The sequence below is a fragment of the Hypoxylon fragiforme genome, assembly GCF_022984875.1.
Source record: "Hypoxylon fragiforme strain CBS 206.31 chromosome Unknown GGS25scaffold_3, whole genome shotgun sequence".
Classification (NCBI taxonomy): Eukaryota; Fungi; Ascomycota; class Sordariomycetes; order Xylariales; family Hypoxylaceae; genus Hypoxylon; species Hypoxylon fragiforme.
In genome coordinates this window covers 1039417-1054082 of record NW_026054758.1, presented here as the reverse complement: position 1 = coordinate 1054082, position 14666 = coordinate 1039417, and the positions used below count along the sequence as shown (strand labels likewise).

The 14666-nt window shown below is 49.1% G+C and overlaps 5 protein-coding genes across 5 annotated transcripts; 2 read left to right on the top strand and 3 right to left on the bottom strand.

Moving 5' to 3' along the window:
• Positions 1-311: 311 nt before the first annotated feature.
• Positions 312-2279, bottom strand: GGS25DRAFT_480540 (GTP-binding protein rab2). Its single transcript, XM_049260097.1, has 2 exons — positions 1483-2279; positions 312-1277 (listed from the first exon to the last, which is right to left on the bottom strand). Exons 1-2 carry the CDS (start codon positions 1765-1767, stop codon positions 825-827), a joined length of 738 nt encoding a protein of 245 aa, XP_049118683.1. The 5' UTR covers positions 1768-2279; the 3' UTR covers positions 312-824.
• A 1507-nt stretch (positions 2280-3786) lies between these two features.
• On the top strand, positions 3787-6939 carry GGS25DRAFT_480539 (uncharacterized protein). The gene is made up of 2 exons (XM_049260096.1): positions 3787-4327; positions 4384-6939. Exons 1-2 carry the CDS (start codon positions 4315-4317, stop codon positions 6648-6650), a joined length of 2280 nt encoding a protein of 759 aa, XP_049118682.1. The 5' UTR covers positions 3787-4314; the 3' UTR covers positions 6651-6939.
• Positions 6940-8591: 1652 nt separating this feature from the next.
• GGS25DRAFT_172217 (uncharacterized protein) lies at positions 8592-10287 on the top strand. The gene is made up of 2 exons (XM_049256571.1): positions 8592-9103; positions 9275-10287. Exons 1-2 carry the CDS (start codon positions 9015-9017, stop codon positions 10119-10121), a joined length of 936 nt encoding a protein of 311 aa, XP_049118681.1. The 5' UTR covers positions 8592-9014; the 3' UTR covers positions 10122-10287.
• Positions 10263-11869, bottom strand: GGS25DRAFT_480441 (uncharacterized protein). Its single transcript, XM_049260094.1, has 4 exons — positions 11198-11869; positions 10958-11050; positions 10398-10889; positions 10263-10319 (listed from the first exon to the last, which is right to left on the bottom strand). Exons 1-3 carry the CDS (start codon positions 11670-11672, stop codon positions 10666-10668), a joined length of 792 nt encoding a protein of 263 aa, XP_049118680.1. The 5' UTR covers positions 11673-11869; the 3' UTR covers positions 10263-10319; positions 10398-10665.
• A 151-nt stretch (positions 11870-12020) lies between these two features.
• GGS25DRAFT_480438 (O-acetylhomoserine ami) lies at positions 12021-14473 on the bottom strand. Its single transcript, XM_049260093.1, has 5 exons — positions 13748-14473; positions 13631-13685; positions 13477-13560; positions 13063-13422; positions 12021-13003 (listed from the first exon to the last, which is right to left on the bottom strand). Exons 1-5 carry the CDS (start codon positions 13795-13797, stop codon positions 12185-12187), a joined length of 1368 nt encoding a protein of 455 aa, XP_049118679.1. The 5' UTR covers positions 13798-14473; the 3' UTR covers positions 12021-12184.
• Positions 14474-14666: the final 193 nt, after the last annotated feature.

The window sequence follows — 14666 nt, the reverse complement described above, 5'->3', positions numbered from 1 at the left end:
GAGAAGTTGTGTCGATGTTGGTAGTGAAGAGTGCCTACCTAGGTATGTATGTATCTATCATGCAAGCACATAGGCAGGAAGGTATGTAAGTGGCAGAAGTAATGTGATATTCCAACATCCGCCCAACAACGAGTTAGGGTTGGGGGAAGGGGGAAGGGGGAGATTTCCGTTTCCCACTGCTTGCTTGATTGCTTGCCTTTTGGAGGAGTCGTGGAAAGTTAGACATTATTACGTAGGGTATCATCGAATGCGTTATGCGATGCCTTCCAGTGCGCAAAGTTTCTATGTACAAATAGACACCACCAAAAATCCAGACCCAGACCCAGACCCAGACCCAGACCCAAACGTCGAACCCACATGAGTAGCAAGTAAAGTACCCCGTACCCGGGACCCTATCTATGTAAGACTTCAGGGTTTCGGGGCATGCATCAGCATCTAGAGAGCCAACTTCATGATAAAACCTGGCTCTTTTTTCGTAGGTTCTATGACCTCGAAAGATGATGTTGGTTGGTTGGTTGGTTGTTGTGGTTTGTTGGGCATCGTCGTTTATGAATCTAATCTGACTGACCGTTTGAAAAATCCGGTTGGAAATCTGGTAAATGAGTTCGATTCCGACTCACATGCAGTTCCGGGGTTTATTCGACGTAACACAACCCAAACCAAAACCAAGCCGGCCCAGCCCAGCTAAATAAACCCAGTCCAGTCCAGTCCAGTCCAGTCCAGTCCCACCCAGCTTTGCCTTCGCTTCATTCTTACCTAAGTAGTAATATGTTGTAAATATATGTTTGTTTGTTCGTTGGCTTCATGCTATTCATTCAAGCGTCTCAACAGCAACCGCCGGTCTGCCCCACCGGCTTTTCAGATACGGAAAGCCTAGCCCCATTGCCGCCGCGAGGACCGGGACCCTTGACGCCGGAGCGGCGGTCATTGAGGTCGTATTTGCCCGCGTTGATGTTCTCGAAGATGCGCTCGGCGACGCGCATGAATGCCTCCTCGACATTCTCGCCCGACTTAGCCGAGGTCTCGACGTACTGCAGAACGCCGTTGCGGCGGGTCCATTCTTCGGCCTCCTGTTGGGTCACCTCGCGCTTGTTCTCGGACGTTTGGGCTTGGTCGAGTTTGTTGCCGACGAGGATGACGACGATGTCTGGGTCGGCGATCGCGCGCAAGTCATTCAGCCAGTCAGTAACGTGGTCGAAGGTCGCTTTGCGAGTTATGTCGAAAACGAGCAAGGCGCCGGATGCGCCACGGAAATAGGAGCGTGTTACTGATTTGTACTACGAGAGGAGATGTTAGTAACATGTCAAGTTGGTTTATCTGCATCGTTTCAGGTCTATAAAAAATGCTTAAAACTCATTCAAGACAACCCTTCCTCAAGGATCCTGAGTTCTTGAATGGGGCCAGGGCACACAAGTCTGCCTCGAGGGCTACCTCGGCAAGTATCCCATTATTGAAAAGATGGGTCAGAGGGGGGGTACGCACCGTTTCTTGACCCGCCGTATCCCAAAGGGAAAGCTTCATGTGTTTTTGCGGCGTCTTGTCGACACGGGGCGGCTCAGGTAGGCCGCCCTCGGTGGGAGGGGTAGGTGATTTGGAGTACGGGGGGCCGACGGGCACAATCCTCGACCCGAACTCAACCCCGATCGTTACGTCGTGCTGGGGGCTGAAGCGCCCCTCGCAGAGCCGGATGGTGAGAGAGGATTTACCGCATCCCGAGTCCCCGATGCATACTAGCTTGGCGATATAGTCCCAGGGCGGTGAAGACATTAGAAATTATTGGATCTTGGAGAAGGTAGGTGCTTGGAGAAGAGAGGTAGGCGACAATGTAGGTATAGAGAAGATGGACCACGAGGTATGGAATCGTAAAGCGCTAGAAATAGAATGCCTTTGTTGCAAGTTGATATGTAGTGTGTCCTTTAACTGCGATAGGTAATAAGCCTAGCCAGCAGAGCTAGGGTGTGTCCAGATCCAAATCGTCGGCTTTAACTGATAGCGCAAGACTTTGTACAGTACAGATACGCAGGTGGCGGCGAATATATGGGGAGAAGGAGGAAGAAGCAAAGCCAGGCACGGTGGTTTGGTCTTTGTTACTTGTTTTCCTTTCTTTGAGGGGTGACGGTAGTTACATAGACTGGGGGGGACAAAGAGTGAATGCTACGTACGGCTAAGATAGGGTAAGTAGGTATGGGATGTCTGTATGTGTTTTCGGGTCAACTGGTAAGAAAATTAGGATTTATATCGGATTACTTATAACGATGATGTCGCTGGCTTTGACTTGTTTAAACTTAACTTGGCGTGATGTAGTGCACTACTAGTACATACTAGGTACTAGGCTAGGTATGTACTACGTACCTATGTAATTACAGGTAGGTACCGTTGACCTAGGTTCATAAATTGGTCTACATAGTTATCGATAAGTCAGGTACTCAGTGCTGCATTCAAGTTTAATACATTCATGGATCAGGCCTTCATGCTATGTAGAAATATGCAACTTGGAGTGAGGCGGGCTTCGGTACTTCGAGCAGCTGGCAGCGCCGATAGCGCCTGATGAAGGGTGCATGACCTCACTGCATCTGACACCTGGTCTCCTATGAAAGGCTCGTGACTTTTATATTTGCATGGTATAAGAGGTCAGTCATACATCCGTTAGCATCAAACCAACGGGACAATACATGGTATCACTAAACTAGTTCCTTGGGCATTTCCTTATCATCATCTTTCTATAACGGCACAAGGTCTATATTTATTTCATCCATTCAATAATAAGTTCTTAATATTAAACAAATCATTTGATGTCTGGAACATTGAAGTTATTATGGACTTTTAATTTATGTATACATTATGTATGTACCTATACTAGGTACCACCTATAGGTACGTAATGCGGGTAGGCACATTACAAGCTCATACTTTTTATCGTTGATAAACCGCTTTGAGTCAAATGGAAGGTGGTTGGATAGCTTACCTAGGGTATGCCAGTATGTTGCTTTGGATCGCTGCAGGCGCAGGGCCCATTAGTCAAGATAGCGGTGCTTGTTTAGGCTTCATATCCACTAAAATCTAGGTACTTATGTATGATCATTCCCACTTTGACCGCTTCCGTAACGCATTTTTAGCGTTTCTAGCGGGCCTTAAGTCCGGATAAGCAGTTCTTGGGGGTATTGGTAGGCAGGAGGTATTGTACCGTTGTATTTTAATATTGCTAGGTACTAGTTACTACAGTAAACCTTGGCCATAACGATATGGAAAAAACACCACTCTTAATTCGTTATAGAGAGGTATCGTTATGTAGAGATGGACCCACTGTCATGGTCCGTGTAATGCCGTTGTACCTTTACTGCCATTTTATTGGAAAAGGTACTTACTATTTTATGAAAAATATTGTACAATAGATATTATGCAGTAAGCCAATTTTTCGGCGATTAGATATCGTGGCGGTGATTAGATTTACCTGAAAAAAGGACAGTCCAATTGGCTACCAAACGCAAAATTCCACTTATTCCACCAAAAATTTATCAAATAAACGGTTTTTTACATATGGTCCATAACGATCTTGGTGGTGGCGGTCAAAAAATTAACGATATATCGCTAAGGTTAAAATATCGTTATTTCCCATACAAAATTGCAATGTTCCCAAAATTATATCGTTATACAAAAATATCGTTGTCTACCGAATCGTTATGGCCAAGGTTTACTGTAGTAGTACAATACAATTAGAATACAATACATTTCAATGTTATAGGTACATTATGTAGCCTAAAGGTGCTGTAAAGCTATGCCTGGCACCTGCTGTGGGTGCTGTGGGTGCTGTGGGTGCTGTGGGTGCTGGTGGATGGAGGACGTTAGACAGACAACCTTCAGGGCTGCATGTGAGCAATCGAAGTATCAGTCACCCTCATTCATCCAATCCAATCCCATTCTCATTCATTCATTCATCTACATCACCTTTACGACGCCGCAGCTGCTGTCGATTGTACCAAACCTCAACTCGTTATTTTTTCATCCTTTTCTTTTATTTTGGCCTTACTCTTCTACTTCTTTGTTAACCCAATATTACCAACATTATTCACACCACAACACCCAAGATTAATACGTACAGTAGATTACGTATCTCTACTTACTTCTTTTATTGGCAGGAAATGCCTCCAGATGGTTCCTAGTTTTATTGTTATCATCAGGCATCGTATTGTTTGCATCACTGTGTCATCGTCACCGCTAATTGTGTTGCCTTTCCCCCAAATCCTGCCTAACTCCGCCTTATCATCTACCCCTTAGCCCTTCCGCTGGAGTCTACCTCCTCCTGCGCTGACTGAATATGTTTTCAGAATGTAAGTTATCCTTCTGCTCGGTAACCAAGAATCTAGGTCTAATGTTCCATTACCAGATGCCTCGAGGTTCCTAGCCCAGTCGCAGTCCCGCCTGTCCAACTTCGGGTCGCCGGACAACAACGATGCCTCAAGTCGACAGCCGCAAGGCACCCCCGGACGGTACTCTAGGCATCCCGCACGATCTTCGTACCAAGGCCGGCTTGGAAATCCTTATCAGCCCTCAGGCTCCCGGTTTGGAGGATTCTCACGTATTAATACTACTTCGGATGCCCCCCTCTTTCACAGCGCCCTTAACGAGTTTCGAGAAGACGAAGATGATGATGACGCTAGGGAAGCTGCAGATCTTCGTGCCTTGCAACGATCTCGCCGGGTTTTTGTCTCAAGCCGGTTAGAGGAGAGCTCGGCTTCTGAGAATGACGGACTTGGTGCTTCGTCCGAGCACAACGAGAGCGAGTCGTTTGGAAACGCGTACTCTCACATACGCCCCACAGGCGCAGGTGGTATCAAGAGCAGTTGGAACGGTGAATCTAGCTTCAAAGATAGGCATTCCAAGCGTGATACAGTCAAGGAGCCTGACGGGCCAAGTACCCACCAGAGCTTACGACAGAACTCGGATAGTGATGAGAGCGGGAAAATGGTTGATATCGGCTTGAACTCAACGGTACTAGATAATGAAGTGCCAGACGATCTTCTCCAGGAGCCCCCTATAGATTCAGCACCCCCTGCCTTCCAGCAGTTCAAGCCTGCCTCAGGCGGTCCAAAGGGAACGGCTGGCAAAAGGGGCACAAATCTGGAGCACGATCAACGGTTAATGCGACAGGCTATAGCTGAGGAGGATGAGACGGAAGAAGATCAAGGCGATATCCCTGCGCCAACACCTACTCGGATGTATGGCGAGATCTTCGTGCACGATCAGTTCTTCGCTTGGATTTACCTAATAGCTATTGCATCTCTCTTTGCCACCTTTGTGCTCGTATGGCTGCACACCTCTGTGCCCAGCAGGAAGATCGGTGACACTATCTACACGACTCTTCATTCTTCCTTCTACCTCCTTGCCGTGGATACTCTAGTTTCCGTCGTCGTCGCCCTAATTTGGATGGCAGCGCTGAGGTCCTTTGTCCAACCTTTAGCTCTACTTATCTTACTAGGCGTTCCCATCGTCCTCTTCTCGTTTTCGTTGTACCCGATGATCTCCAGCTTCCAAGGGCCGGATCATGGATCCCGAGCCCAGGATGTAGTTATGCGGTATGCTGCCATAATTCCAGGAATCTGTTCGATCATTTGGGTGTGGCTACTATACAAGGGACGTCACGAGATACAGCGGGCGATAGACATACTCGACTTCTCCAGCCGTATTCTCGCAGCCAACCCAGCATTGGTATTGCTTGGGTTCGGTTCGCTAGCTTTCGTCGTTGGGTGGACATGGGTTTGGTTGTCAATGTTCACCAGAATCTTCCTCGGTGGCTACTTTTCCAAATCCCTTTCGACATTTGTCATCGGTACTGCGACCTGGTGGCTTGCGGTCTTCTTCTTTATCATGTACATATGGACCCTTTCCGTCATGAGCGGCGTCGTACGCGCTACCACCGGCGGCACTGTTTCAAACTGGTACTTTTTCCGCAACAATCAGTCTTCCGCCTCGTCGAATGCGATCGTCAAAGGAGCCCTAGGTCATTCTACCACTACGGTGTTTGGCACTATTTGTGCTTCCACCCTTTTATCCCTGGCGGTTAGAATCCCTATCTTGATCTTACCCCGTCGCATCGCGAGTATCTTCGAGTTCATAGGATGGCGATTAGCTCCTCGCCCGGTGTCCGTCTTAACCAATCCTCTAGCATTGACCTATGCATCGATCCATTCACTACCCCTGATGGAGTCGGCCTCGCAACTGAGTAGAATCCAGTTCCTCGCCACGGGGCCTACTACGACCCTTACGCCGAGCGCATTCTCTCGGCGCGGACAGTCAACGGCATCTCTCATGCCGTATCGCATGGCCAAGATGCTCCTTCACGCGGCACGGTTCGTCATGTCAACGGCACTTGGGTTCGCGGCGTGGGTAATGACTGCACGGCAGCTGCAGGTCCAACTCCCGGATGGAATTGGTGTCAAGGGGAGCGCTTACGCGTATGTTGTGGGCATGGTGGCCAGTATGATAGGCTGGGGTGTGTTGGGGGCAATGGAGGGTATTCTATCGGGAATACTCGATGGCGTTCTTATATGCTACGCCAGCGAAAGAAGGCTGGGTAGCGAACGCGCTACGTATTGTATCGAGGCGGCGAGGCTATTCGAGGAGAGGCGATACGATGAGAGGGACATGGTTTGATATTATTTCATAATAGTTTATGACTACCTAGGTATGCATTGCACTTTTCAGCCTCGGCGTTGGTGTCCAGGCCGTCAAAGATGGTGGATCGGGAGTCTCGAGATTGGACATGTTAGAATAGAGCTATTGAAACTCTTTAACCATAGCAGACCACACCGAACTTTGTGGTGACAATATTTCTAGTCGCGTCTATTATGGCTCCGTGCTTGGTTTACTTTGTTAACTTGGGCGAAACCCTGTAGGGAGGCACACAGTTGTAGACACACATTTGAGTTTTACTAGAATTGGTTATATTGAGTAAAGTGCCATGAGCTCACACTTGTTATTCTTACTCTGGTAGTTGTTACCATCACTGTTGCTATTACTATTACTATTACCATTGCCATTATCATTATCATTATCATTATCATTATCATTATCATTATCATCACCACCATAGTCCAACCATCCCGAGGTCATCGTCATGCGATCACAAAAAAATGAGTGTGCCGAGAGCATACGGACTCACGGTACGAAGGGCACTGACCAGGACGACGACTTGTTGCTTTGTGTCGATTCACAATCCGAGGGTAAGTTCGATTACCTTTTCTTTTTTCCCCTTCCTCGCCACGGACACCATATACTAATTCATCTTCAAAGCTCCTAAAAAGGATATGGATGGTTGGGAATGCGTTGAGGAACATGGTGTTGATCCTGGCAAGTACACGAGTTCCCAGTTCTACTTGCTCGTAACCAACTAACCAAGGTAGATACCGTGCCAGAAACGATGCCAACATCTTCTCGCCCAGGCACGCTCAGCCTACGGCGCGACTTCGTCACAGAGAAGCCGGTGGAAGACGAGTGGATGTACGTGTCGAACGTGCCGGCTCTGGAGCGGGACTGGCAGATGGTAGAGATGGTGAAGCGGGACGGCAGCGGCAAACACCGAAGCAAACAACACAAACATAGCAGCAGCCAGACCGCCGGTACCGACGACGACAACACCGTGGGAAAGACGGAGACCCAAGGGGCTGTTAAGGATCGGGAGGCTGCCAGAGCGATGCGCAGGGTAGCGCGGAGATCGGTCACGCCGCCACTACCATCCCTAAGATTGACGCCTGCTATTAAGGGGCGTTCTGTGGTTGGTGTCAGCGTTGGTGGTTCTGTGAGTGTTCAAAGTGATGCTCATGACGGCGCTTCTTCTTCTGCGGATGGTTTGGATCTGGGATTGGCTAAGAAGAAGCCGGTTCGGCATCCGCTACTAGGGATACATAACAAGGCTTAGGTAGGTGTCAGCCTATTACCTACATGTAGTAGTTGGATATGAGACGGATGAGTCACTTGGTATTTGTTTACTACATTATTGAGCATTAGGCGGGCATGCGATGGTACGAAGTAGAGATATGATATATATGTATGTCTACGGCGTGTTAAACGCGTAATGAGTGTCGAGTCGAAACTTAAGTTATTATTATTCTTGTTATTCTTGGTGGCTCAGGACATGGGGACTCGTAAGCCGAACTGGTATGTAGATGTATGTAGATGTCAGTGGCACTTCAAGTTATGAGCGTTGTTTTTCAAGACAGGAGAGGACTCAGCCACGCTGGTGATACCTGCTGATTGGTTACCAGGGAGGTCTCCAGCATGGAGGGGCTCGAGGGGGTTAGTAACTTAGAGGGGCAAATGGGGGCAAATGGGGGCAAATGTCACAGGCAAGTTACACGACTATGACTAAACGTGAGCAAGTACTTGCAGGTACTTATGAATAACTACATATGTAGTAACTAGTTAACTTGAAGGTACACCGGTGTTGGAGATGCCGAAACTGCCCTTACCCAGTACGTATGTACTGTACGCGAGTAGCTAAACGGGGCGGTGCATGGATGTACATAGTAGGTAGTATTTCAGTTGAGTTACCTGCTGTACATAGCACCTTCTAGTACCTGACACGCTGACACCACCAATGGATTGTACCTACCACGTACATTGTCCGTGACAGAATCAAGAAGGACCAGTTTAATCGGTTTCTTCGGCACAACTTGAAGTATATGTATGTATTCCCTACACAGTACATGTAGATACTAAAATAAAGGTCCCTGCATGAATAGTTATATGTATTAAGCATTGAACATCACATCCATTTCTTTCTCTTCACCTACAAGAACTTAGTTCATCCTAACACTGAACATTGATCATTACAACCTTGAATCCTCCAATTCCCTTCAACCGCTTCGTACATATAACAAAATCCACCCCCAAGACTGCACAGATCAGAAAACCCCTCTTGATCTCCCCACTCGATCTGACAGGTCGATCAGTCTATTTATTACTTACATATTAATCGCATCATTATTATTACTTCATCGTCGAATTAACAACTTTCGCATGTCGGAATTCGCACCGCCCACAGGCCCGCCGCCTCCCAAGGTCCCGGGGGGATGGGTCGCCCGCTGGAATGATCAGTACCATGAGTGGTGAGTCTCGGCTGGCACGACAGCTGCATCCTTCCTTGTCTTCCTTGTCTTCCTTGTCTTGCAGAGATACTTTTATTCCTCGCATTCCTTCCCGCTACCAATCTGTCAATACTCTTTTGTAATACCCGTTGCAATACCAGTCTTAGCATTGTTACTAAATCTTTAACTCAGGTTCTATGTCAACACCTTCACCAAGAAGTCGCAATGGGATAAGCCCACCGAGCCTGCTGTCGACCCCAGTCTTCGCGATGATGGTGCCCCGCCTGGCCCCCCACCAGGCTATAGCTCTGGCTCTGGCCCCTCACCTACCGATAGCAAGAACAACCCCTTCATCAATGAGTCCACGAAGCCTGGTGGATCCAGCTCCCACCTGCATGACGAGGACGCGGATGCGCGGTTAGCAAGACAGCTCCAAGAAGAAGAGAACGCTCGCGCACGCACGCCCGGTGGAGGTGCTGCTCAGTCTTATGGCAACAGTCCCGCCCCGCCACAGGGCTATTCGCCCTATCCAGATCAGCTCCCTCCTCGATCAGGCAGCTCCTCGACAGACAAGGCTAAGGGCTTACTTGGCAAGTTCTTCGGTAATAAGAACAAGCATGGTAGTGGTGGATACGGTGGTGGTGGTGGATACCCTGGCCAACAGTCGTATGGCGGCTATGGAAGCCCACAACCCCAGCAGGGATACTACCAGAGTCCTCCGCCCCCAGGTCAGTACGGCGGATATGGCCCCCCTCCTGGCCAATACGGGGGCTATGGTGGTGGTGGCGGATATGGCGGTGGATATGGCGGAGCGCCTCAGGGTGGTTACTACGGCGGCCAACAACCCATGCAAGGTGGTAGAAAAACCGGCGGGGGGATGGGCGCGGCCGGAGGTGCTGCCTTGGGTCTGGGTGCCGGTCTGCTTGGTGGTGCGCTGATTGCGGACGCCGTCAACGACGGACAGCAAGATGCCTACCAAGATGGATACCAGGACGGCGATATGGGCGGTGGTGACGACTTTGGTGGCGGTGATTTTTAAACCAAGGACACCGGGAGTCTTTTTCTTTTCTTTGCGCTTGTAATTAAGGTAGTGGACGATGGCTACTACGAAAGACAGACTAGGCATGGGTTCAGAAGCATACGTGTATTGATTATGAATTAATGAAAACGAGCAACTAAGCATGAATGCGTTTGCAAATGAGTAATGATGTGTGTCTATCTAGGTGAATATTCTTAACTGCATGTAGGTGTCAGTGGCTACGTGTTCCTGGTATGTGACTTGGACGTGATACACTGATGTTTGGGAGGTAGGTACCTAGGTAGTCTTGAATTCGCGTTCAATTGGTGTAGACACGTACATTACACATGTCTTCTTTGCTCATTCTATCCTATTCTCGTATATACCTGGGTAGGTATCTAGGTAAATTAGGGACGGTATCCAGGTACCTAAATGCCCACGTAGGCCGCATATAGGCAGACACCTAGACAAGCAAAGTATACCCGGATCATCCATCCCACGTTCCATAAAGCCAGTAAAGCCAGCCTTACTTTCCTCTCCTAATCCGATACAGCCAATTCATTCCTTACTCCCCCTTCCTCCGCCCACCTTTCTTCGCCACACTGCCGGCATTATCGGGGGCTTCTTCCTTCTTCCCGGTCCCCTGGCCGGCAAGGTACGCAGCCATGTCGAAGTTGCCCATGGGGTTGGCGCCGGATCCCTGGCCGCTGCCGCCGCCGCCGCCCATGATGCTGTTCATGGGGTTCTTGCGCTGCTGCTCTTCGAACTCGGCGCGCATCTCGGGGTCCACTGGAGAAGGAAGGAGATGTTAGTTTGGGGAAGATGATAAAGGGAGAGGAGGGAGGGAGGGAACGTACTGTTCTCGACAAGCTTCGGCATGCCGATGAAGAGAACCATGCTCACGAGACCCATGAGGATCATGGGGTTCTTGAGGATGCCGAGGATCGAGACTTTGTGTGTGTTAGCATGTTTGTTCTTCTCCGCCTACCCGGCACAACCCTAGGTATTTTATACCTAGATAGGTAGATAGGTAGATAGGTAGGGAGGGAGATAGGGAAGGATATAAATATATATGTATCCGCAGGAAAACTACTCACAAGACCCTCTCTCAACATAATACTCCTTGGGCGCGAGCGCACGCATGGCAAACCCGGCGGCTCCGCCGGCGGTGCGCGGCACCTCGGGGCCCTTGTTCTCCCAGTCGTTGCCGCGGTACGTCTCCCACGCTCTCACCAGCAACGCCTCGTCAGCTGCAACGACGTCGATGCGCAGGGGGGCGAAGGCGTGGGAGCCGCAGTGCACGTCGGCGAGGTAGGAGCCGGGCGTCACGTTGCGGAAGACGAAGGCCCCCGAGGTCGACAGCGGGGCGTCGTGGAAGGAGCGCAGAGCTGTGAGCGTCGCGTGCGTGGTGGCCGAGAGCGTGCGTGGGTTTGGGAGGATGGCGGAGGAGGGGATCCAGAGGGATACGGTGGTTTGAGGTTCGGGGTGGTGGGTAACGGCGGTGGCGGAGGGGGGGAGGAGGAGGAGGGAGGCGGCGCCTAGGAGGAGGCTGCTGAGGGGCGGGAGACGCATTGCTGGTTTCTTTTCTTTTCTTTTCTTTTTTTTTCGTTGGCCTGATCCCTTTTGGCTTTTCTTCCGAGTGATGTGGTTTTTGGTTTGTTGCTCGGGTTGGGAGTTGAAGGAAGAAGGGTGCTGAAATTCCGAAGCTACTATACCTATTTACAGTATGTACATGTGTACGCTATTATGATGTCGTTGGTCACTTCCAGTACAGAAATTCGATAGGTAAAATAAAAGTGGAACATTAGGGGCACTAACTAGGTCATATCCACATTAGTTATGTACGTAAAGCTCAAAAGTCAAGACAGTACCTAGTAGTCACAGTACTAGGTACTTGAACACATGTAGTACCAAGGCAACTACATAATAAACTTCCTATTCATAAAAAAAACTTCGACACATTCAAGTTACTATAGTACATTCACTCTGCAATTTCAAGAAAATAAATTGCTTTCAATTATCTTAGTATCTTTGGTGTATGGGTATAATCCTCCTCCAGTGCTTCAACACCCATTAACGGGCTCCTAAGCCACTGTCGGTGCTTCTTCTGTCTTGGCTACACTCTCAGGGGCGCCCTCCTCTCCCTTCGTAGTCGCTGCAGCAGCCTTCTTAAATGCTTGCTCAAAGTCAGCAATAATGTCGTCGATGTGTTCTGTGCCAACAGAGATACGGATGAGATCTTCGGTTGTGCCAGACTTGATCTTCTCCTCGTCCGATAGTTGCTCGTGCGTTGTCGTCCAGGGGTGCACAGCCAACGTCTTCGAGTCGCCTACGTTGACCAGATTGGAGATCAGTTTGAATGAGTCCACGATCTGGCTACCAGCAGTACCGCCGCCTTTGACTCCGAAGTTGAGAACACCGCCAAACCCTCTCTTCATATACTTCTTGGCTATTTCGTGGCTCGCGTGATTTGGCAATCCGAGGTACGACACCCAGCTTACATAGGGGCTAGACTCGAGGTACTTGGCGAGTGCAAGTGCATTCTGTGCGTGTCTTTCAGCTCTCAGGCTCAGCGTCTCGATGCCGATGATGAGCTGTTGCGCAGCAAAAGGATTCAAGCAGGATCCAAGATCACGCAGAATCTCGACTCTTGCACGAATAGCAAAGGTAATAGGCCCAAAAGTTTCCCAGAATTTAAGTCCATGGTACCCATCTGACGGCTCAACCATCTGAGGGAATCGAGCTCCGTTCTTACCCCAGTCGAATTTGCCACTATCAACGATGACACCGCCGATTGTCGTCCCGTGGCCACCAATCCATTTGGTCGCCGAGTGGACGACTATGTCCGCACCGTGATCGATGGGCCTGATGAAGTAGCCTCCTGCTCCAAAAGTATTGTCCACCTATTTAAATCAGCAAACTCTCTACATTTAGGGGTAACTTAAAGATTCATGCCACTCACCACAAGGGGGACGCCCTTCTCGTGCGCAACCTTGGCAATGGCTTCGAAATCTGGTACATTGTAGCGAGGGTTCCCGATACTCTCAATGTATACAGCCTTGGTCTTATCGTCGATAGCTGCGGCGATTTCCTTGGGATCGTCACCAGTAACGAATTTGGTGTTTATCCCAAGCCGAGGTAGGAAAACTTTGAGCTGGTTGTATGTGCCACCGTAAAGATTGGTAGTTGAGACGATGTTGTCACCGGCTTGCGCAAGAGCAGCGAATGTCATAAACTGAGCTGACTGACCAGACGAAGCTGCGATCGCAGCCACGCCTCCCTCCAGGGCAGCAATTCGCTTCTCGAAAACATCCACAGTTGGCTATCCAGTTAAATCAGTAATAGGCCAGTCGGGGAGTAGGAAGTGATTACTAACGTTCATAATACGGCTGTAAATGTTTCCAAACTCCTTGAGGCTAAACAGCCTAGCACCATGCGCCGAGTCATTGAAAGTGAAGCTCTAATAATCAACCAAATCAGTAACATCGTTCAGCACAAATATCAGCTTGAGGTTCACTGGGGGAACAAACAGTTGTAGCGTAGATTGGGACTGCGCGAGCATTCGTTGCCGAGTCGGGTTCATGGCTTCGATATGGTTAGCTGCCGTAAAGCCTCAGAGTTTACACAGCGTGGAGTATATGGCATACCCCGCATGGAGCTGAAGAGTCTCAAAGTGTTTGGCTATTTCTTCTGCCATTATAACCACGGTTTATTATGATAACTCTTTTCACAGGTATATGAGCACGTAAAGCTGCGATAATATAAATGAGGGGTGGAGGGGGGGATATGTAGGGCCAGATATCACAGAGTACGCGAGCCAAAGCCGGCAGAGATTCGAGGTTATAGGCCGCAAGGGTTGCTACAGAAGAGAAGTGTTACTCGACTTTACCCCTAACTTATATATACTTGCTCGTCACAAAACGCCTTTCCGACAAAGGCATTGGCATGTACCTCTTGAGAGAGTGTGAACCGTCACGTTTGGGGGGAATTGTGGAGAAAGCACGCCATCGACTATCCTCCCATATCCAGGTTAGATGTGCCTTTTTCACATCCAATGACAGGGACGAGGGAATAATAGTTTGCATCTATCTAGCCTTGCTAGCGAGCTCTCGGTTCTGAGCTATCGAAATGGAAAAACTGACGACTTTCTAGGAAAATCGTTCAGTTCAGTCTTATCTATTACCTGTCTTGGAAAATTGTCATGCCCGTCTTGTCCTGTTCGGCAGTGAAGTCCTTACACCATTCTCAGTAAGCTACTGTATGTTACCCTAGGCAAGTTAACTCTCCTTTAAGCCAAAGGCTATTTCTAGGTAAAGAAACGCCTTACAGTAGTAGGTATGGTATAATTAGAGCTAAAATATCTCCAACGGACCGCGGGGCACACCTTGTGAGGTGTAAATCATAGGACAAGCGAAGCTTATGGCGGGGTAACTGCAAGACACCATCCCGCAGCTAAATTGCGCCAGATCTAATACAGTAGCAAGGTGGGAAAGGTGGGAAAGGTGGGATATCGGGGTAGGACGCATGTTGCTTCATACAACGTCGGTACCTACTACCTAGTAGCCG

What these genes read in the sequence shown, in the direction of transcription:
- GGS25DRAFT_480540 (XM_049260097.1), bottom strand. Translation starts at nt 1,767, where the DNA reads ATGTCTTCACCGCCCTGGGACTATATCGCCAAGCTAGTATGCATCGGG. An exon ending in ATACGGCGGGTCAAGAAACG is followed by an intron (nt 1,278 to 1,482) that starts GTGCGTACCCCC and finishes CTCCTCTCGTAG; the next exon opens with TACAAATCAGTAACACGCTC.
- GGS25DRAFT_172217 (XM_049256571.1), top strand. Translation starts at nt 9,015, where the DNA reads ATGTCGGAATTCGCACCGCCCACAGGCCCGCCGCCTCCCAAGGTCCCG. An exon ending in AATGATCAGTACCATGAGTG is followed by an intron (nt 9,104 to 9,274) that starts GTGAGTCTCGGC and finishes TCTTTAACTCAG; the next exon opens with GTTCTATGTCAACACCTTCA.
- GGS25DRAFT_480441 (XM_049260094.1), bottom strand. Translation starts at nt 11,672, where the DNA reads ATGCGTCTCCCGCCCCTCAGCAGCCTCCTCCTAGGCGCCGCCTCCCTC. An exon ending in TTATGTTGAGAGAGGGTCTT is followed by an intron (nt 11,051 to 11,197) that starts GTGAGTAGTTTT and finishes ACACACACAAAG; the next exon opens with TCTCGATCCTCGGCATCCTC. An exon ending in GCCGAAGCTTGTCGAGAACA is followed by an intron (nt 10,890 to 10,957) that starts GTACGTTCCCTC and finishes TTCCTTCTCCAG; the next exon opens with TGGACCCCGAGATGCGCGCC.
- GGS25DRAFT_480438 (XM_049260093.1), bottom strand. Translation starts at nt 13,797, where the DNA reads ATGGCAGAAGAAATAGCCAAACACTTTGAGACTCTTCAGCTCCATGCG. An exon ending in TCCCAATCTACGCTACAACT is followed by an intron (nt 13,561 to 13,630) that starts GTTTGTTCCCCC and finishes GTTGATTATTAG; the next exon opens with AGCTTCACTTTCAATGACTC. An exon ending in AGAAGGGCGTCCCCCTTGTG is followed by an intron (nt 13,004 to 13,062) that starts GTGAGTGGCATG and finishes TGATTTAAATAG; the next exon opens with GTGGACAATACTTTTGGAGC.